The sequence below is a fragment of the Trichosurus vulpecula genome, chromosome 8 (genome assembly GCF_011100635.1).
Source record: "Trichosurus vulpecula isolate mTriVul1 chromosome 8, mTriVul1.pri, whole genome shotgun sequence".
Classification (NCBI taxonomy): Eukaryota; Metazoa; Chordata; class Mammalia; order Diprotodontia; family Phalangeridae; genus Trichosurus; species Trichosurus vulpecula.
In genome coordinates this window covers 70,219,699-70,242,128 of record NC_050580.1, presented here as the reverse complement: position 1 = coordinate 70,242,128, position 22,430 = coordinate 70,219,699, and the positions used below count along the sequence as shown (strand labels likewise).

The 22,430-nt window shown below is 45.4% G+C and overlaps 1 protein-coding gene across 1 annotated transcript in view; it reads right to left on the bottom strand.

Moving 5' to 3' along the window:
• Positions 1-2,223: 2,223 nt before the first annotated feature.
• The window catches only part of CELF6 (CUGBP Elav-like family member 6), a 98,680-nt gene continuing 78,473 nt past the window's right edge, over positions 2,224-22,430 (bottom strand). The window contains exons 3-13 of the mRNA XM_036735639.1: positions 22,271-22,319; positions 18,737-18,865; positions 18,321-18,400; positions 17,882-18,025; positions 17,432-17,573; positions 16,858-17,007; positions 16,506-16,568; positions 16,014-16,094; positions 15,709-15,852; positions 13,717-13,869; positions 2,224-2,332 (exon numbers count right to left, since the gene is read on the bottom strand). Of these exons, the coding sequence (XP_036591534.1) occupies positions 13,742-13,869; positions 15,709-15,852; positions 16,014-16,094; positions 16,506-16,568; positions 16,858-17,007; positions 17,432-17,573; positions 17,882-18,025; positions 18,321-18,400; positions 18,737-18,865; positions 22,271-22,319 (1,110 nt within the window). The 3' untranslated portion in view covers positions 2,224-2,332; positions 13,717-13,741. The remainder of the gene's footprint in view (positions 2,333-13,716; positions 13,870-15,708; positions 15,853-16,013; positions 16,095-16,505; positions 16,569-16,857; positions 17,008-17,431; positions 17,574-17,881; positions 18,026-18,320; positions 18,401-18,736; positions 18,866-22,270; positions 22,320-22,430) is intronic.

The following is a 22,430-nucleotide window of genomic DNA, read 5'->3' as shown; positions in this document are numbered from 1 at the left end:
CACCTGAAAAGGAGGGTGGGTGCTATGATCTTGAAGGTTATTTAGCTTTAAGTTTTTGATCCAAGCAAGGGCAGAAGAAAAAAGTATTTTTTAAGCTGAGTAAAGCTTGAGATCTACTTGCCAGGTATTCCTGGTCCAATCTTCCTTGCTACCTCATTCTCATTTCTCTACCCTAGCTAACGAGAGGACATAGTAGGTGATCTGGAATCAGAGAAGGAGCAAGTTTTGTTTGATATAAGAAGCTTCCATATGGTAAGGGAATGATTAAGGGAGATCCTTCCACATTCCTCCCCTTCCCCCAATCCTCTGCACTTTTACTCACCAATGGTCAGTGAGCCAAAAGCGGCAGATGACTGAGGGACTGAGGTTGCCACCTAGGCCAACTGGACTCACCCAGGGCTGGACAAATATCCATCTTTGACCAGCTAGATTCTGTACTGACTAACAACCCAGGAAATTCCTCTTTTCATTTTTTTAAATAGTCACATTTCTGGGCTTTGCAGTAGATGGGCTCGATCTGAAGTGCTTGGGATGGTGGGGGAGGGAGGAGTTAGAGGGAGAGGAAACCTTCAGAAAAGACTCACCTGCCTAGGGATTAGGGAGCTTTCCCAACTGCTCTTCTCTTAAGGCTCTATTAGATTAGAAACTCCACAAGATTATTAACTCTGACAGTCTGGGCCGGGTCTTATTTATCTTTGTCTCTCCCTCAGTGCCCAGGACAGGGCTCTGCACATAGCAGATATTCAGTAAATGTTTGTTGACTTAAATTGGAGCCAAAGTGTTGCCCCTCCCTCCCTCCAGCCAGTTCTTCCTTTCTCACAATATGCTAGGCTGGGGGTAGTAGTCTATGGGTGAGGTTAAAGTCATTGAATTAGCAGTAAAGATATTTAAGCTCAAAGCAGATAATAAAAGAAGGAATTATTCCTGGCATACAACACAAGTCTGGTGTTCATGCCTGTACCAGCTCCCTTTACCTAGAGGGCAAAGGCCACAGTGCCAGTCTGTCTATAAGTGCCAAGTGGAAGAAACAAAGGGTAGCTCAGTTTGGGATCCCAGACACAGGAGTAAGATTGGCCTGTGTTCACATGGAGCATGAAGCTAGGTCCAGAGGAATCAGGGCTCTGGGGACAGAAAGGGTACCTTTACTGGGCTTTAGAGGGTCATTAGGGTAAGGGGTTGCCACTGCGTTTGTGGGAGAGTCACTGTTACCATGGCTCTTCTATCAGTTGCACACAAGTCCAATCTCCTTTATTTCATGTAAAAAGTGAGGGGAGGGGAAGAGGAGGGAGTAATCAGGGAATGAAATACTCAGCAGAAAGTTTCCCTCAGCCTCCCCCTACCCAGGCCCCTTCAGATCTCCTGCTACCCTTATGCCTCTGGGGGTAAGGGAGCTTCCACCCTTTTCTCCCCAGGGCCGTCCTTTTCTGTGGTTGTTTCAATGCAGCTTTTCTGAGATTCTGTACTTGACCTTGTTTTGTTTCTCTTTTTGTTTTGTTTTTGAAAATTAATTTATTTATATAGATATATTTTTTTCTTAAAAAGCAATAGTCCTTTGGTCCCTAAACTCTAAGGAATGATATGACTGAAAGAAGTAAGTCCTGCCTCCCCAATAAGGAGATGGCAGATAAGCCAGGGGGCCAGCAGGCCCCTCTCTCCCGCTTTCCTTTCCTTCCCTTTCCCCACGTTCATGAGGGCTAGAGCTTAATACTTATCTCTTTCTAGAAGTTCAACATCTTGTCAGCCTTGGTTCTTTCCACTCCAGATGTGGAGAGACTCGCTTAAAAAAAAAAAACCCAACGCAAACAATCAAAAAACAAAACACAAGACATTGGCCTTAGCCCCTCACTGGCTTTGGTTTAGATCCTTTTCCTCTTGCAAGAGTGGGCAGGAGGATACCTGCTTCACCGGTCCTGGCAAAACCTCCTCCAGCACTACTGGGCAGCAAAGTGCTCCAAGCTGTCTCTTCCCAACAGCTCTGGTTGGCTCAAAGAAACCCAAGGCCTCTTGGGTCACTGGCCTCCCTGAAGGCTTGCTTGGTTCCACATGTCCAGTCCTTTTGCCTCCCGGTCTTCAGGTTTTTGTTGTTGGTCATTTTGTTTGTAAGAAAGAAAGCAAAAATCAATTCAGAGTAAAAAAAAAAAGACCCCACCACATAACCAGGGCGACTCTCTTTTTCTCAATCGCTCTCCTCTCTCTCTCTCTTGAGTGCAGCCAGGACAGGAGCTTCCTCCTTTTCCTCCAGCGTGATATGTTGCAAAGAAAGAGAGTTACAAGTTTGGATACTGTACGTGGGAAAAGGGGAACACTCTTCATACAGTTCAGGGCTTCCAGCCTACAACAGAGCAAAGGTCAGAGGGAAGGTTAGTAGGGAGGAGGGGGCAAGGGCATGCGAGAAAACCCTGTAGGGAAGAATTAAAAAGCTGGGGTGGGTGTAGGGAAGCAAATCCTAACTCTCAGGCCTGGCTAATATCTTGGCCCAGATCTCCAGGTTCTCACCAGTTCTTCCTTCCCAACTTCTGGAACCGCATCTTCATTTCATCAAAAATAAGGAAGCTCACTGCCTCAGCTAGGTTTGAGGCTGACATCCTGGAGAAGTGGGAGGAAGAAGGCAGGGAGATGGGGGTGGGGAGGCATGAGTGTGTATGCTGAGGTGTGACTATAATTCTTTTCTAGATTAGAGATTTGGGAGTTCCTGCAAGAGAGAGAAAGGGAGGGCAGAGAATCAAGAGGCAGCATTGGAGGACAGTGTGTGAATGCTACAATCCATTTAAGACCCAAGAACCTCTACCTATTTGAGCTTTCACAATGAACCTTTAGAAGTTGAGCTGAAAGTTTTGTTTTTAAAATGTCATGGTTTTTTGTTTCGGGAAAGGGAGAATTTTCATCTTCTGACTCTTTGTCTCTTCATTAGCCTGGAAATCCCTCTGTCTTCATTGTGACTTCTGGCTTCCCTTGCCTCCTTTAAGACTTAGCTCAAATCTTCTCAATTCTACCTCCTGTTACTCCCTTCCTTCTAAGAGGAGCTTCCATTTATACTGTATATGTCTTGCACACACGTGTTTGTATGTTTTGTCCCTTATTAGAATGTGAGCTTTTCAAGGAAGAAGACTGTTTTTGCCTTTCTATTGTATCCCCTGTGCTTAGCACAGAATCTGGCCCTTAAAACAACAACAACAACAACAACTTGTTTACTGACTCGTTAACGTGTATCTTTGGATTTCCCCCATCTGTTCCCCCATTTATACCATGACTAGTACTAGCAGTAAAAATCCTTAGAAAAATCAAACAGATTTTGTATTTATGTGGCAACATGTAGCAGATCCAAAGTTGGGCTGGCAATGAACAGCCCCCCAACTACTAGCACACGGTGGTAACCGGGCATTCTGGAGTGAGTCTTTGTCACTACAGGCATAGATTCCCACCCACATCAGGAGTCTGATTCCTGAATTCGCATAAAGTCACTTTATTAATGTCTCGCTGACTCGCTATCACATTCCCCTTAGTCACTGTTTCAAATCTCTTCCTGAAAGCCCCAGACCCTTCCTCTCCTCTTGCAATCTCAGCAGATACCTTACCTAGATTGCTAAGAAGATTGAGACCACCTGACATTCCCTCCCTCACTTTCTAAACCACAAAACTTTTCTTCCTTCCTATCTTAAGAGGAAGATATGAGCCTCCTTCCTGCCAAGACCATCTCCTCCATCGGGACCCTTAATCTCATTGTCTTCCCATCTGCTTGGAGATCTCACTCCATTCATCATATTGTTGAGCATCATCAATTTCTCCCACTCTTCTCTATCTGTAGATATATTCTGTCTTCTCACCTGCTGCCCAAAAAACCCTCACTTGTGATTTTACTACCCCGTAGAGCTACTGTTCAATTTCTCCCATTTTTTTGTTTAACTGTATACAAAAAGTAGTCTATACTTACTGCTTCTATTTCTTTACCATTCACTCAGTCCTCAGTTCCTCATAATCTGACTTCTGCTGCCAAATCTCCATTTAAAATACTTTCAAAGGTGACCAATGACAATCCAATCCAATGTTCTTTTGTTTGTGTTCTCCAACCCAACTCCAGCTTGTGACACGGTTGACTGTTTTGTTCTTAATCCTTTTTTCATTCTTGGTTTTTCTAATGCTGTACTATCCTGATTGATCTTCCTCTCTAACTGTTCTTTCTCTGTCTCCTTAACTGTTACTTTTCCTAATATTCTCTAAACAGAAATGTTTCCCCAAATTCTGTCCTTGGCTCTTTTCTCTCACTTTATGTGCTTCCCCATAGTAATTTCACTCACTATTATGATTTCAAATATCATCTCTGTCTTCATGATTTGGCAGCTAGGTGGTGCAGTGGATAGAGTGCCAGGCCTAGAGTCAGAAAGATTCCTCTTCCTGAGTTCAAATTTGACCTCAGATACTTACTAGCTGTGTGACCTAGGGTAAATCAATTAACCGTATTGGCCTCGGTTATCTGTAAAATGAGCTTGAGAAGGAAATGGCAAATCACTCTAGTATCTTTGCAAAACCCCAAATGGGGTCACGAGGAATCAGACATGACTGAAAAATGACTGAACAAATTCATGACTCAAAGCTTTATATTTAACTGTTTTCTGAGCTTCAAACACCAATTTCAGCTGCCTATTGGACTTCTCTACATGGATGTTTTGATAATACCTTGATTATAAAGTCACTACATCCAAAATGAACCTCATTATTTTCTCCTTGAAACAGTTCTTTCTGACTGACTTCCCTAGTTCTCTTCATGGTCTCACCACATTCCCAGTTTCCCAGGCTCAAAATTTGCCATCTTTAATTTCCCTCCTTTTTCTTTATGTCCTCATTTAGTTAGTTGCCAAGTTTTGTCAATTCTTCCTTCCCCTACTTTTATCACTATCTCATCTACTCTGGGCAGCAGAGTCCTGTCCTTTCTGTAATCCTTTGCCTGTAAGACAGCTTAAGGGGAAAAAAGCTCTCTTTATTTTTCAATTGTTTCTTCTTTTTTTGGGCTTTAGTATCCCAGATGTTAATTCTTATAAGGCCTTGCTACTTCTTTGTATTCAGACTCCCTTGCTTTCATCTTCAATGTAAAACTTAAAAAAAAAACTAGGTTGGTTGATGAATTCCCTGAGCAACCACCTTAGTCTCTTTAGGCAGGTCCCCTTTATCTTCCTCATCTGGAATCATTTGTTTTTGTATGGTCTGAATTTTGATCTTGAGAGCAGCGGGCTCTTCCTGAGCCAACTTTTCCTATAGAAACTTAAATGAATAGTTCAGCCTATGTTTTTTCTGTGCTCTATGAAATCCCCACTCCCCATATCTAAGGTATCCATGTGTGCCTGGTTTTCCCCTCATTATCTGTTATAAATTTTAAGATGGCGTGGTCGATTTCTCATGGGATTTCTGTTTCCACTTTGGCAATAAATTGCAAGGGTCAGATTCAGAATAGTTGTTCTCTTACTTCCTCTAAACTTTTGAAAAATCAAATTTTTATCTATGAAAATCATGAATTTATTAGCTGCTCTGCTTTTGGAAGAGAATAAGCTCTAGCAGATATATTGATCGAATTTTCCATTACAATTATATCCTGCTAACTAAAAGAAGGACTAGAACTGTAGTTTGGGGGTAGATGAGGTGACGATCATGGATGTTAGAAGGCAAACTATTCAATGCCTATTTTTTTTCCAAATAAGGAAGATGATCTTCAGACTTGGAAGTATATAACAAAAAATGGTTAACAGGGCACCTGAGCCTGTGAGGAAATAGTAAAAGAATAACAGGCTGTCCTCAATGAGTTCAAGCCACTAGGTCTGGTTGAACTACAACTCTGAGCCTGAGGTGTGATTGCTGAGCTGTGGTTAGTGTCTTTTGAGGAGCTATAGAGAACAGGAGAGAGACCCTATGCTTGGAGATGGATGAATGTTGTCCCAGTTTTCAAAAAGGAGAAGATGAATTCTTCAAATTACAGGCCAGTGGGTGTGCTTTTATTTCCTGCCAAAATTTTTGTCCTTGAATAAAAGATGGTTTGTGAAGGAGATCGAAATGGGCTTATCAAGGATAAATCATGCCAGAGTAATCTCATTTCCTTTTCTGACGGATAGACAAGGTAGATCAAGGGAATTATGTAAACAGCCTATACCTAGACTTTAACAAGGTATTTGACAAAGTCTCTCATGATAAAATTGAAGACAAGATGCAGAGATTTGGGATGGGGATGGATGGTATTATGTATAGTTTATGTGGATTTGGGACTTGTCAAATAACTAGAACCAAAGAGTTTTGATAAATGGATACATATCATCTTGGACAGAGGCATCTGGCTCTTTCCTAGGCCCTATTCAATTACATATTTTTTCAGTGACCTGAATGAAGACATTAATACTATGCTTATTAAATTTAATATCTAATAAGGATAAAGGTAAAGGCCTCCATGACTGGCTCCAAGAGCTAGTTGTACAAGAATAGGATGGGGGAGAGATGTTGGAGTGATGAATCATGTGAAAAAGTGGGGCTTTTAGTGGACTAGAAATTCAATGTGACTCAACAGTGTTACATGGAAACCAAGAAAGCTAATATGATCTTAAACTGCATTTAGAAATGTAGTGCCTAGAATGGAGAAGATGACTGTTCCTCTATACTCTGTCCTCATCCTATCATGGCTGTAGTATTGTGTTGTTGTGGGTGCTACATTTTGGGAAGGACTTTGACAAGGTAGGGGTGAGTACAGAAGAAGGAAACCAGGATGGTGACGAGCTTTGAAAACTTACCATACAAGGGTTGGTTGAAGGAACGGGAGTTCTTTATCCTGGAGAAGAAAAGACTTAGAGGGAACATGTTAACTGTCTTCAGGTAAATGAAAGATTGTCATGTGGAGCCAGGATTAAATTTGTTTTGCTTGGCCCCAGAAAGCAGAACTAGGGCTAATAGGTGGAAGTTGAAGAGAAGTCAATTTGGGCTTTCTATGAGGAAAAACTTTATACTTAGATCTTTCTAGAAGTAGCATGGATGCCCTGAAGAGCAAGTTAGTTCCCTATCATTATAAGTCATTGTGGATTTTGTAGAAGGGATTCCTGCTCAGATAGGGGTTAGGATGAATGACTTCTGAGGCTCCTTCCAACTCTGAGATTCTACATTTCTAGTTCAAAAGATTTCATAAATGTGGATACTCTTACCACTGAGGCAGCTTACAATCTCTCCCTCTTTAGTAGATGTTAGATATTTCATGAATTATTTTGTTCAAAAGAGTTCATTACCTGTTGAGTTCTGTGGTCTTCATCAACTCTGAGATTCTGTTTTTCTGTGATATATGAAAAATAAGCTGGATCTAGAAGGAGGATGGAAGCTTTACCTGTTAGGCCATGGTAGTCACTGTGTCATCAAGAAAGGCCCAGAATCAGGCAGTGTCCTGGAGGGGTTCTGAGTCATTAATGAGACCTAGCCCCTTACTTACAGAAGACCTCACAGCACACAGCTTTGACCTCTGATTATAGCAGGGTGTTTTGAAGATCAGTCTTGGTGGTTTCCAAATCTCTCAAGCACTCATCAACTATAAGGTCTGCAGGAAGTAGGGAAGTACAATTTGTAGGGGTAGAAAAAGGGGGAGGGCAGAATTAAAAACCATCATTTGCATGGAATGATGTTTTGTGGGTTGATGGACAGAGTGAACTCTTGTGGTGAAATTCTATTGTAAACACTAGTTCCAACCTGCTGTCTTGATGATTAGTGAATGTAGTACATCTTTTGGTGCTTTGAGGTATGATTTGTTATTTTTCATGTTCTTGGGAGTGAGAGTAGCATGCAGTGGTGAGTTGACTATTAAATTAAACTGAAAGCTATGAGATGTGAGGTGAGGCAATGCGTAGATACACCTTTTAGAGTAACAGGAGAGTGGCCTTAGAGGTTGAGAGTAGACTGAGCCAAGATAGGAAGCAGTCCAACTATTTCAGCTTGTCAATGACCAATCATAGGGCATCTTGTTCTTGAGACAATGGAAAATTAGTCACAGAGTCTAAGATATTGCTGTTCACAGAGCCACAGGGGTGATGGGAATGGCCATGGTAACCCTGATAATCTCCTCGTAGGAGCAACTAACACAATGATCTCATGTAGCAGCTGACATTACTTTGAACCTGTGACCCCTAGAAGTTCTGAGTTCCACCTGCATGGTTATAGACAACCCATTGAATAAATATTCAAGCTTTTGTTACACAGGCAGATCACCTTTGAATGAGTTAGTTACTCTGGCTGGGAGGAGGGGTACAACTGGGAATGGAAGTACAAAGGTCTTTTGGAAAGCGATTCCTACTTCAGGTGTTAGGGTAATACTAGCTTGAAGGGTGATTGGCTGATGGATCTGGGACCCATTGGTCTCCTAGAGGATAGATCTTATCATGACTTTGAAAATGTTAAGCTCCACAATGAAAGGCCAATGTGGTTCTATGTATATGAGGACAAGATTTAATTTATGCTTGAGCTGGCAACTGCGACCTCAGATACCCAAGAGAATGCCTTTGGATACCTTAATAGGTCCACCAAAGGTGCTATATCACCAAGTATGTGCCCTCGTGTGAATTGGAAACAATACTTTATTTTCTTTCTTTTTTTTTTTGGAGGGGGGAAGGCAGGGCAATTGGGGTTAAGTGACTTGCCCAAGGTCACACAGCTAGTAAGTGTGTCAAGTGTCTCAGGCTGGATTTGAACTCAGGTCCTCCTGACTCCAGGGCCAGTGCTCTACTCACTGCGCCACCTACCTGCCCCAGGAAGCAATACTTTATGAAGTGTCAGAATAGATATAGATCTTTCATAGCAGCAAGAGTCCCTCCCCCACTGCATAACAGCATCCCCCTGCCACAGGTCCATCTTTGACCACAGACTGCCTATGAGAGGCTTCAGGAATCCTAGCTCTGCTTTGTTTTTTTTGTTTTTTGTATGGGCATTCCCTCTTGCTTAGCAAATAATCAGTCCTGGCACAAGTGCTCAAGGGAATTGTGCATCAGTTAACTAGACATGCTGTTTGTGTTACGGGGTAAGTCAGAAAACTGCCAAGTAAACTACAATTGTATATTCCATCAAGTTGTGAAAAAACAAAATTTATAGATTGTTTAAAAACCACCAGGGTGGGGTTGGAGGGGCAGGCATATTCAACAATCCAAATGGTTTCACAGACAGTACATTGCACATTGACATTATCTGGAAGGCTCTTTTTCATTCATTGCCCCATTGATCTTACCAGGTTTGTAGGTCCCCTGAAAGTCCGACTTGGTGAACAGGGCAAATGTGGGTTATTTGATCAAAGAGGTGGGGAATCAGAGGTGGGGGAGAATAATTTTGAACCATTGTGACAAAAACATAAATTCCCTGCTCTTCTTCTGCATGGATAATAGGAGGGCCTGAGGAGAGGCTAAGGACCAGATAAACAATTATGTATGTATCTAGGACTCTTTGCAGAATCTAGGTCTTTTGTCCTGTCATGGGGTATAGCTAGAACACTGGAATGGGGGCACCTGGGATCCCACTAATGGCATGGTCAAATGATTGGTAAGAGTATAATATGTCTACCTTAACTATATTAAAGATGCCTGGAAAATCTTTGTACTAGGAGAGGAATTTCATATTGAGGGCTAATGACTGTGACAACTTGGTCCTGTCTTGAACTATGTCCTTTACAGTAGGTGAGTTAAACTTGGTTGGAACTCCAAACAGTGGTTGGAATTGGGTTGCTCCAGTCACTTCATCTCCAATATAACAAGAGAATAGGGAAAACCACATATAACAAGAGACTAGGTAAAGACTTTTGTATTGTTTCCTACTTAGTAAGTATTTAGTTTTGTGTTTAATTGGTCAGGACTAGAATAATAATCTATCATTTTTCTTTCTGAAAACTGGGTTGGGTTGAAGGAAGATATGCTGCTGATGTTTCAGGGATGTCTATCAAAGGGAGTGAGGAGGGGTGGCAATGTGAGCCACAGAAAGTCTCAGAGGTGCTTGATTCTGTAAGAGCCGGAGCTCTAGCATCAAGGGTAGGGCACAAGTGGGCTGATGGAGAGACTGCATGGTAGGACCAAGGGAATGTGGGTCCATCAGAAGGTCTACTCTCTCTAGATGAGACTTAGGCATTTTTCACAACTTTTGGTACTTGTCGGTGGGTTGACTGGCTGAGCAATGTCTAAGCAGTCCATGGTACAGGAACAGCTTCTCACTTTTTAATCAGATTAATTTGGTTGGGATGAATTGTGACTGCCGTCCCCTATGTTGCATAGGTTTGTTAGCATGAATGGTGACTGAGCCATCGGGGGATTTAATGGGCCTCTTGAGCCAATGCAGCAGGTTGAGCTGGAAGCAGAACTGAGTCTTGATTCAGGTATATTGGTGGATGCCCACCAGTAGGGTATAAAGCTACTTCTCTAGGGACCATTTTGTCTCAAATGGCATCAACAAGTCCCACCAAAGAGTGGTTAGTGAGGGTCACTCATTTCAAAGTACAGTAAGTCCTCAGCTTAAGTACCCTGAAGATGCTGGAGTATTCTCCCACTGGGATCTGATGATTGGTAGTTCCCCCTTGTTGTAGTCCATGAAAAGTCTGAAAAGAGCTTTTGGATAAAATCCAGAAGGAAGCTATTTTCAGGGGAGATGTAGAGTAGTTCTCAGAGGTCGGTAGAAGCCAACAACTGAAATTTTAGGAAGGCCACCTTTCCCTACTTTAAATGGAATGCTTAAGGATAAGTCCATTAGCACCCTTGTTTTAGCGAGAAAGCTGAGGAACTCTACAAGTTGGACATAGAACTTTCCTAGTAGAAACATTCTGTTAAGTGAAGGTGACGAAGTTTCTACCTGTTCTCAGAAACTTTTGGCTTCCTCTCAAAAGTAGGTGATTGTTTCCAGGGGTGTGGCATACTCCAGAGCCTGAGATTCTCCTTGGAACAGCTGTTGGAATTTTGGGTTTGTGAACAGATTTTGCTGCAAAGTCTGGATGCTTCATTGCTTGGAATAACTAAGACTTGAATAATGGAGAAAGCCAAGAATGTCCCTGGCCCATGCCAGGCTGAGGTAGGTGTTAGGGAAAGTATGACCAAACCTACTAAATGGTGGCTTGAGCTTGGGTCAATGCTAGCTCCCAATCCAGCCAAGAATGAAAGGCAAATGCCAGAGGGCTTGGGGCAAATGACAGAGACTCAGGGAGCATCATGGTGGTTTGCTCATTGGGAGAGAAGGGAACACTTTACAGCTAACAGGTGAACAGCATAGAGCAGGGTAATACTTATAGAAGAAGTGTAAGGTCAAGGCCGGTGTTCAAGGTAGCAAGGTTCCACTCAGGTGAGAGGAATACAGTTTGAGGCACAGTAACTGAGGGGCATCTCAAATCAGAGGTTCAAGTGGAAACCATTTCTAAGGGAAGAAAACCAAAGCAGGTTAAAGTCAAAGCAGGATGTTATTGAGGACCAGGTAAAGAAGACATTTGGGTTAACTCAGTACTCCCCCCATAGTGCCCCTACCTTGATGACACCCACCGGTAAAGTCACACCCACCTTCCTGTGAGCTACAGATGATGCTGCCACAAGACCCGGGTGAGAACCTGGATTCCATCAAGGATTCATTTGGGGATGGTCTGATCCCAGCAAAGACCTCATTGAGGCTGGGCTTCCCAGGTTAAAGGAGAGCTTGTTTATTTGACTCAGTGAACTTTGCTTTGATGGGAGGATAGTTTGAATAGAAATTGCTGTCTTCTCCTTTTCTTGGATGGATAAGGCAGCAAACAGTGGCTCTCTAAGTAAAGACTGTTAGGGCAGAGAAGCCCTATTGTGGGGTGCTTCCTGGGAGAGAGATGTCTCAAGAGGCCCTTTGAAGGCTATGGTTCTAATGGGTTGAAGTCGATCCTCTCTTCATATTTTCTCAGTTAAAGTGCTTTACTTCTGCCTCTTAGAAAGCTCACTGAACTCCCACTCCTCTCCATGAGTCAGGGCTTTGAGGCTATGAAGAAGCTTAATATATCTCTGATTTTCCTTCAGTGCTTAGGAACTTTAGACATGAGAAATAAATGTGCAGAAAGGTGGTGGGAAAGCTGGGCTGGGGTAGACCCAGGGCCTTGGGCCACTCTGGTCCTACCTCTGGTGCTTAGAGAATGACTACACCTGAGACATAGGTACTGTCCCAGGCTCCCTTAGGGAAAACCAAACTTTAGCTTAATCCCATTGAAAGAGCTCCAAGTGGAATCAACAGCAGAACACCCCAAGGACCACAATATATTATAAACCATCCTTATCACACAGGACATCAAATGCAGGCATACATGGTCACATTACAACACGAGGAAGAGGGATAGATTGGGAAAGAGGAAGAGTGATAAGAGTGATAAGAAGTGAGAGAGGAGGAGGAAGGGAAAGAAGAGATGAGGAGGAAGGACAAGAGGAGAAAATATAAGAGAAGATATGAGGAAGAGGAAGAGGAAGAAGAAATGGAGGAAGAGGAGAGGGGAAGAAAAGAAGGAAGTTTGGAAGTGAAGAGGAGGAAGAGGGGGAGGAAAAAAAAAGAGGAAGCAAAATTCAAAGTCACAACTAATCAAGACAGACTGACCAGCACTCCAATAACTCTCCACCATGGGCACTAAGTATGGCACTCCACAATCCCCCCAAAAGAAAGACCACTAAGAGGTGGGGAAGAAGTAGAGAGCTGAAAGCACAAGATTGAGGACTCAAAGGCACATCATGCAACGACCTCACAACTGGCCACATGACGTCATCAGTGGACAGATGACACCATGCTTAAGTGACTTACAGTTTCAGGTTATTTGGGGAGGGATAGGGTATTTTGGGGTCTCCCATAACAGCTAGAAAGCCACTGTGGGGCCATCTGGTCTGGTGGGTGGTGATTGGGTTGAAAAAACAAAACATAAAGAGAAGAGGAGTTGGTTTGATAGCTTTTTCTCAGATTTAGGATGTCCAACCTATTTTTTTTTTTAAACCAATAACTCCCACCCACTGCAGCCCTCAAAATTGGCCCTTCCATCTCTGGACCCAACTCACTAAACCTCCCAGTACAGGAGAGGCAGGAGAGAATGGATTGAGGGATATTATTAGAACATTTATATCAATTTAACACAAATTCCAGAACTCACTTCTATCAAGAGAGATGGCCTGGGCCTTACTGAGAAGTGCAGAGATCCTCTCTGCGTTGACCCTATTGTTTCTTATCATTCCCTGCCTGGGCCTCAACTGACCAGAGCCTCCACTATAGGGTTCCCTTTCCTATGAGACCCTAGGCCCTACCCAAACACTGGGCTGTGTCAAAATGTATTGCTAGTGTGGCTGGAACCAACATTGACCTCTGAGGAGGACTAGGAGCTCTGCTGACCTAGGGTGGCAGTAACTTTAGTTCAAGGTAGGCCATGGAGGCTTTGTTTGGGGTGCTGGGAGATAGTTTGGTACTTCAAGACCTCAAAGGGACAAAGGCCTTTAGGGGAAGGGTCTCATCCCTGTGGGGAGACTATTCCTCCCTCCTCCTGGTTTTGTCAGGAACCAATAAGATCCCTGCTCAGTTCCTATTGGCTTAAACTGACATACTCAGAGCAACATTTCAGACTTGGGGACACTAGTCCAGAGGAGGAGGGGGTGAGCCAGCTGAGAAGGCAGCCCAAGCCAGGGCACTGTCTGACCTGCAGTGAGGGTGGCTTTAGATACCAAGTGTTTAGGAATCATCCCCTGGCCTTCACTCTGCCCATCTCACCTGTCTGTAGTCAGTCAGGGCTGGGTCAGTAGGGCCGGTTGGCATCCTTTGGCCGCTTCAGCTGAACCTTGAGCCGCTTCATGCCAATCTGAAAGCCATTCATGGCCTGGATGGCCGTCTGCGCACTGGCTGGATTGTCGAAGCTAACGAACCCTGAGAGGAGGGGAGGCATATTAGTCTTTTTCATACCTCTAATGCTCTTGTCCCCAGCTTCACCCCACAAACAGCCCCCTGCCATTGTCCCATAACTCTCCTAAGCCTATCATAGGTTTTCTTTGCCCTCCCACAAAACTTCATTGTTCATAATTTCCCTTTCTTCTAGAGTCCTCAGCTTTACAACCTCTTGGATGTTACTTTTTTTAAATTTTATTTTTTCCAATTATATGCAAAAACAATTTTTAGCATTTACTTTTTAAATCTCATAGATGTTTCTTAATCAATTATCCACTTGTCTTATCCTTCCTATCCCTAATCATACTTCAGGATGGGTACCTAATGCTCAAGTTTCATGAAAGTGTAGTTCTTGAGTGGGAGGAGGGGAAGTGTGTGTGTGTGTGTGTGTGTGTGTGTGTGTGTGTGTGTGTGTGTGTGTGTGTCTGTGTGTGTGTGTTCATGTAGAGCCTGGTTTACCCTGTCCTGAAGGTCCTGAGGTCTTGATTCAGTAATATCTTTCCCTGGACTGCTTCATTGACTGGGTGGAAGTGAATCTTATACCAAAGAAAGCTTCATCCCAGCAATGACTCCCAGGGAGGAAGGTTTGGTGTCTGGAGTCTATTTTTCCTTAATTTTCTATCCTTCCCTGATATTTCCAGTCCCTCCCTGGACTTTCTTCTCCCTCCTTATCTTTCCTCCCATTCTTCCTTCTCCTTCTGTAGGAAGACCATGGTAGTCTCAGTTCTTCTAACCCTTCCTTAGATGTTATCAGAGTACAATTGTACCCATGGAGCTTCCACTTTCCAAATGGGCTTCAGAGTTACTTGCGGGCCATTGTGATCCAGGGCTACCCACATTCAGAATTGGAGAGTACATAAGAAGAATTGGAGAGTATATATCATCCTCACCTTGGTATCAGGCTCCCTCTTGGAACACAGATGTTAGTACCTTGCTTCACCTGAGCTCTAGGCTCCTGAACCATGGTCTATAGAATATAGATAGACTATTCCAATCACAGATATTTTTAAATCCTTTACTACTACTCTCTTAACTTCAAGGGTTCAAGACCCTTTATTACTTGCTTAAGATAAGTGAGTGTGTCAGTCCTGGATCTAGACCCCTTTTAGGTGAATTGAAGAGCAAGAAGCTTCATCTTCACCTTCACCTTCACCTAATTAATCTGAACTTTTAATCCTGACATAGTGTTATAGAATCTCAAAGTTGGCCAGTAGCTCAGAATTCATTTTATCTTTTGTAAACATTTCTTTTTTTTTTGGAGAGGGGAAGGCAGGGCAATTGGGTTAAGTGACTTGCCCAAGGTCACACAGCTAGTAAGTGTGTCAAGTGTCTGAGGCCACATTTGAACTCAGGTCCTCCTGACACCTGAGCTGGTGCTCTACTCACTGCACCACCTAACTGCCCCAGAATTCATCTTATCTTAGCCATTCCTGAATAGAATTACTCCCCAAAACATTCCTGACTGTCCAATTTCTACTTGAAGACTATCATGTTTGGAGGCAGCCTACCTCATTTTGGGGCAGCTCAAATTGTCAGAAATTTCCTCAGATTCCTCAGATTTTAAAAAATCTCTTTGAAGGGTTACAGCCTCAGGACGAGGGGTCAAACACTGTCTTGGGACTGGGGTGTCATGGTCATAGGATTTGGGCTTTGGTTCAGATGAGGTGTCAGGTGTCATAGGGTTGAGGGGATTTGATGCTATAGGCTCAAAGTGCAGGTGTCAGGGCTCACAGGTTCAGAGCTGGGGATCACTGGGGTCACAGGCTCAGAGGATCAAAGGATGAAGGCCAGGGAACTGGGGGCTTCCGATAAGAAACTCACCAAAGCATTTGCTCTGGTTCGTGGCACGGTCTACAAAGACTTTGGCAGAGATGACAGTGCCGAAAGGCAGGAACATTTGCATGAGCTCGGCATCTCCGAACTCTTGGGGCAGGTGATAGATGAAGAGGTTACAGCCTTCAGGGCCTAGTTACAGAGGGAAAAGGCAGATTAGTGAGAGGACCTCCCTTAAGGGCCCTCGACACTTCAGCTCCCCTGTCCCTGATAAGCGGGAGGAGGAAGAATGGAGCCCCACTCTACTATTTGTTTGGGATGTTTTCCCCAGCCCTGGCACCAACCTTTCTTACCTTCTCTCTGCTGCTGAGGCAGGATCGGGGGCTGTGGGGGGAAGGCTGTGTTCACAGGGGCATAGGCGGCTGGGTATGCTGCTGGAAACAGAGAAAAGGAGGTTGGGGGTGGGGAGCTCTTTCCCCAGTGACATCCTAATCAAGCCTCATTCCACTCTTTGCTCAGGGCTTCTCTTGGCACGTGTGGGTCATTTCTGTGTTTCTAGCTATACATCCTATTCCTATATGTAGAATTGTCTCTCTCATGAGCACTTCCAAAGGGTGAGGACAATATGTCTACAATAAGACTGGGGACTCCCCAAGGAGGGAAGCTGTATATCCTTCCTTCAACTGGGAGCTTACGCTATCTCCCCTATCAGACCAGAGAGACCTCGAAGTTCTACAATGGCCAATCCCCTCTACTACCCTTCTCCTCCTCCCCCACCCAGCCTAGAGGAAGTAGGTGGGAAAGAGGGAACAAGAGAAAAGACCATGAGAAGTCTGATGCAAGACCTGCATAGTGCTGCATTCCTGCGTAGGCCTGCTGGAGGGGCTCTGCCACACTGGGGCTCTGAGCTGGTGAGAGACAGAAACAGAGACAGAAAGAGGTGGCAGAGAAGATAGAAACACAGGGTGACAGAGAGAGGGAGAGAAAGACACACACAGAAGGAAACAGAGAGAAACAATGAGTGTGAAGGAGGAAACAGGATTTCCTCAGGATAGCAGATGGCAGTGGATGGGAGAACTCCCTCTCATAAGGACAGAGGAAGCTCCTCCCTCATCATGGGATTTAGGTCTTTTGGGGCCTGGTGTTTCCATGCCTGAGGGTGGTTGGTGGGGAGGGCAAGGGGGGGAGGGTGCCCACCTGGGTAGGGGTGGAGACCGTTGGTGTAGAGGGTGTCCGAGGTTGGCTGCCCATTGGTCTGGGGGGTGAGGGGACTGAATCCATTCACCCCAATGGGAGCAGCAATGCTGGGGACAGTGCCGGTGCTGATGCCTGGTGGTGTGCTCGTACCTAGGGGCCATAGGGAAGCCAACGTCAGGCCTTTCAATCTGGATTGAGTGGGCAGTGACTAGCACTAGCAGCACCCTTTCCCCTCTAAGTATAGGTCAAGACCAAAGCCTCAGGGGAAAAGAGCAGGGCTGGCTACACTTCCCCTTTGGTAGTGGGGCCGATCAGGGAGGAGGTTCCCTGTGGGACCTTTGCCCAGGATGAGAGGATGGGAGCGAAGGAAGCAGTCATGACTTGAGACCCTTGACACCTAGCCTCACAACCTAGTCTTTTAAGAGGGGTCTGGCTAATTCTGGAGAGAGAAGGGCAGGGGTGGGGGGAAATGCTGACTTAGAATCACCATTCCTTTTCCACCCATCCCCCTGCCCCCTGTCATCCTTCTGCTCCAGAGGAAGAGGGGGAGCAGTAGGGGAGAAGTGGCCAGTACCTGATGAGGGTGTCACAGGTGTGGCGACGAGGCCACTGACATTGAAGGCAGCCATCTGCTGCATCTGGGCGGCGGCAATGGCTGCCATGGGGTTGAGGCACGTTCCTTGAGCTGCCATCAGAGCTGCCTGCTGCTGCATTATCTTAAAGATGGAAAGAAGGAATTGTAGGGAGGAGAGAGGGCAGAGAAGAGGCAGGATGGGGAGAAGAAAAGGTGGAAAGGAGAAAGATGGGTCACATTGATTAAGGGAGAATGGGATGAAAGATGAAGGAGGTCCAATGTATCCCATGAATTCCCAAATAAATGGGTGGCCAATGCTCTTTCTAGGGTTTTGTGCCCGATTCCTGTTGGAGTTAGAGCAATCAAAGGCACCACTCAGGGAAAATGCTACCATTGATGCATGTGGGGGAAGGGGGAGATGAGGGATCCCAAAGAGGAGGCATCCCCTACCGCTTGTGTGTACACTCCACAGGCTCCAAACTGTACAGTCATCGGGTGAAAGATGCCCAGCTGCCCAGCCATCTGGTGCATCCTCCTTAGTGTCCGCTCCTTGTCTGTGTCAGCAAACTTCACGACAAGGCTGGAGGAGGCTCCCTGAAGCAGGGGGGATAGAAGGAGGGGTTGTATAATCCCTGGCTGTACTTGGAACCCCTACCTCTCCTCCTACCATTCCACTACTTCCCCAGTTTGTAACTATGTTTATTCTTGCAGGAGAGAAACAGAGGCAGAGGGAAGTAAGAGGGGATACATAATTTGGGATGGAGCTTCACCAAGCAAGATCATGGTAGAGGTGAATAGAGTATAAACCCAGGCTCTTTGTCACCAACATGTGGGGTGAGCTCTCTGGGCAATCCCTTTCCTCCCTTGGTCCCCTAGGGCTCCTCCTCACCGGCATAGTCTGGCTGCTATGCAGGCTGTTGATGGCAGCCTGGGCCTCTGCGTGGCTCCCGAATTTCACAAAAGCACAGCCTGGAGCAAGATAAAGTTCAGGTTAGGTCAAATTGTGGGACACAGATAATGTTCTGGGGTTAGAGCCTCATCACATGGTTTTTCAGAATGAAAACTGGGGTGTTATTGGGTCAGGGTTGGGATTATAGGGTCAGCTTAGATCACAGGATCCAGACCCAGTCTATTGGGTCTGTTTGGGGCTGAGGGGCTGTGTAGTGGTACAGTCAGGTAGAGGTCATGAGATTCAGGATGGGGTTAGGTTGGGATCATGGGACCATGGGATTAGGATGGGGTTTCAGGGTTAGGATGAGGTCATAGGGTCAAGGTTGGGATCAGCACAGAGTAATGGGCCCACACCTTTGCTAGTTCCATCAGGGCCCCGGAGGATGGTACACTCCTCAATCTGGCCAAAAGGCTCAAACAGCCGCCGGACATCCTCCTCGCTCTGCTGCTTCCCCAGCATCCCCACGAAGAGCTTCCTGTCTTCTGAAGGCAAGCCCCATGTGGTGACCCTAGGGCTGAGTCCTACCTACCTAGCCCTTCTCATGAATCCTAGCCCTGGCTACCAAGTCTGAATTCCCCACTTCTCTTTACTCCTTCAGGGACCCTGGGGCCAATGAAGGTCCCCACCTAGCCTATAGCCCAGTCTCTTCCCATGCAGCCTTTGAAGCAGGGCTTGAATGACAACCCTTTTTCCAACACTGAGCGCTTCTCCCAATCTCTGACCTGCCACGTCCCTCACTGAACTCCCATCTCTGACTCTTAGCCCTACTCTCTTCCTTCCTGAGTTGCTATCACTAACATAGAGATCTCATTCTCCTTATTAAGCCCCTTCCACTAAGCTCCTGTCCCCATGACTGATACTAAAGTGTTCTTGAGGCTCTATGTTCCTCAACTGAACCTTATCCTTAACACTGGACCTCCATTTACATCACTGAGACCAAGTTACCCATACCTAACACTGATCCTATCTTACACTAGCCCAGCAAGCTGTAGGAGAGCAGAAACACCATCTTACCTAAGCTTTACATCCTTCTCAGGGCCTACTATAGTGCATAGCATGTGTCTGCTGAATTAAATCCCTGAGACTTTTCCTTCCTTGACTCTGAGCTTCCATCCATCCTTCTCTTTGCCTGGGATGGAAGTAACTTCCTCTGTTAGTGTACTGAGGGCTTTGAATCCACCCTTATAACATCTTTAAAGCTGCCCAGACCCTGGGATGACCCCTACCTTTCATTAAGTGCCACAACCCCCTTTGTCACCTCCCTAGCACAGGCCAGTTTCCAGACAAGGTGAATTGTGGAGGGGGTGAAGGGAGAAAGTCCCGTGAGTGACCTTCATTTGTAAAGGAAGAAGGCCATTGAGGAGAGAAAGGGCAAAGTAAGATGGTGAGGTGGGATGGACAACATTGGCTCTTCCAAGGCTCAGGAGCACATAGGGTTAGAACCTGAAGCTCCTGTGGTCTAGATGAGGTTAGGAGTCAGCTCATCTGGGGATTCCCTCTGAATCTCCTACCAGGCTTTTCTTGAGACCGTTTGGATGCTGTGATGGCCCTTTCTTTCTCCCACCTGCTTGGTTGCCCTGAAACCTATCTACCAGTCATTATTTGCAATGAAACCCTTAGGATGCCTCAAGGGGCTGAATATTCTAAGACTAAGAGGGCATGCTGGTTGGCTGATAATGGTGTCCCAGCCTGTGGAAATAGAAGGCAGGCAGCCTGGGTCCTGGGGTCCAAGGGAGAAAAGATGGTACCCCAGCATATCAGAGTGGACCAGGTCCTTGATCCAGACTGTAAAGGCCAAGGCTCTTGTAGGGCTTGAAAGCCTTACCACCTACGCTGGGGTTTAGGAACAGGTAACAGACATTTTCTGCCCAGCCTCCATATTCTCTCTACCAGCAGACTATTGGGAGACACTTTTGAAAGGGCAGAGCCCTGGGGATGGGTTTTCTTATGAAAAACCTCTGACATCATATGGGTCTGATCACACTTCCTCTTTGGTTTCACCTGAACCATCATCTGCCACCCCACCTTAGTCCTCAAGTTCCCTCCCAGACCAGGAGAAAATGTGGTATCTAACCAGGGCTTGTGCGGTTCAGTGCTTGGTGGGTTTTCTCAGTGGTCAGTGCTAAAGTTCAAAGTCCCCAGGGTGGGGTGAGCCTACCCCCATTTCAGAGGCACTTTAGTGTAGGGTGAGGAAGGACAGGAAGAGTTGTCAGGGGAGGGTACAAAGACCACATTGTTCATCAAAGCAATGTTGACCCATGTTGACTTAGACTAGGCTAGGGAAGAGTGAGGTACGCAGATAACCATCCACCTTATCATTTTCTAGGAACTCAATCTCAGTGAAGACAAGCATCTTCAAGGCTTGTATCTCTCTCCAAACACTTGTTGTTCTTGTCTAGAGGAATTCTATTTTTTTTTAAAGTGGGGTTTACTGACTTGTGATTTGATTCATAAAGGGAACTTCCAATGAGGAAGTTCCTTCCAAAGCAGACCAGCAAGAGGTCTGTATCTTACTATCTTAGAGCAAGGACTCTTAACCTGGGGCCCATGGATCCTTGGTAGATTCCAAGGGTTCTGTGGACTTGGATAGGAAACAGATCAATCTTTATTTTTACTAACTTTTAAATGAAATTTTAGTATTTCTTTTAATTATTTAAAAACATTATTCTGAAAAGGTTTCACCAGATTGCCTAAGGCACACAAAAAATTAAGAACCCCTGTCTTAAAGAGTTTTCCAAGGCATTGAGAAGTTAAAAACCTTGTTTAGGGTCATACCACTAGTAGGTGTTAGAGGCAGGACTAGAAGTCATGTCTTATCGCCTCTAAGGCTGCCCTCTACTATCCTACACTGTCTTTTTCTTTCTTTTTTGGAGGCAGTTGGGGTTAAGTGACTTGCCCAGGGTCATACAGCTAGTAAGCGTCTGAGGTAGGATTTGAACTCAGGTGCTCTTGACTCCAGGGCCAGTGCTCTATCCACTGAACCACCTAACTGCCCTCTACTATCCCATACGGCCTTTTTTTTTTGAGGCAGTCAGGGTTAAGTAACTTGCCCAGGGTCACACAGTCAGTTAATATTTGAGGCAGGATTTGAACTCAGGTGCTCTTGACTCCAGTGCTCTATCCACCGAGCCACCTAACTGCCTTCTACTACCCCACACTGTCTTTCAAGACAGATCATAGGATCCTAGATTTAGAACCTGAAGGAGTTGAGAGAATATATGTTTTCTCCTTCCTTTTCTTCCCTCTCTCCACAAGTTACAAATGAAGGACCTGAGGATAGTATAACAAGGAACCCTGGGAGTGCAAACTGAGTCAAAATTGATGAAATGCTATAGGAAATCCCTTCCTGGTTGGGTGTTAGAATTATGAGAGGATTTTCATAATTCCCTGCAATTTTGATCAGCACCTACAGAGCCTGGCCTTGCTCCGGGGAGCAGCATCCATCCTTCACCCTTCTCTCTCTCTTCCCAGAGGCTAGGTACAATTAGTGCAGAGGACAGACACCTGGGAAGCTTGGATGGCTGAGACAGTCAGGTCCACCGAAGGTCAGGAGCCACTCTAGCTGGGGAGTTGAGGCTCAGACTTCCACTCTAGCTGGGGAGCTGAGGCTCAGACTTCCACTCTAGCTGGGGAGCTGAGGCTCAGACTTCCCCAGAAGGCACCTCCACGTTGTGAGGTGATGCCTATACTTTTCTGAGGTGCCTATCTTCACCCCATTCCTGACCTCAGGGACATCCTAATGGAAGTCAACCAGTCCCAACCCTACAAGTTCTGCCTTTCACTGGGCACACAGATCCTGGACTGGGGATTGGAGGGAAGGTTCTTCTTTTCCCTATTTCCCACCCCCACCCTCCAATCCCAGGGTATGGGAAAGGGCAACGCGCTACCTCCTCGGCCTTCACTGTCAGCAGGCTTCACCTGGATAGGGCGGTTCATCTGAAAAACAAAAGATGAGCACATACAGTTAGGGAAGGAGTCCTGGAGCCCATACAGTTCAGGAAAGGAGGCCTAGACCGAGAACCCTTAGCTGAATCCTGTGCCCCCTTA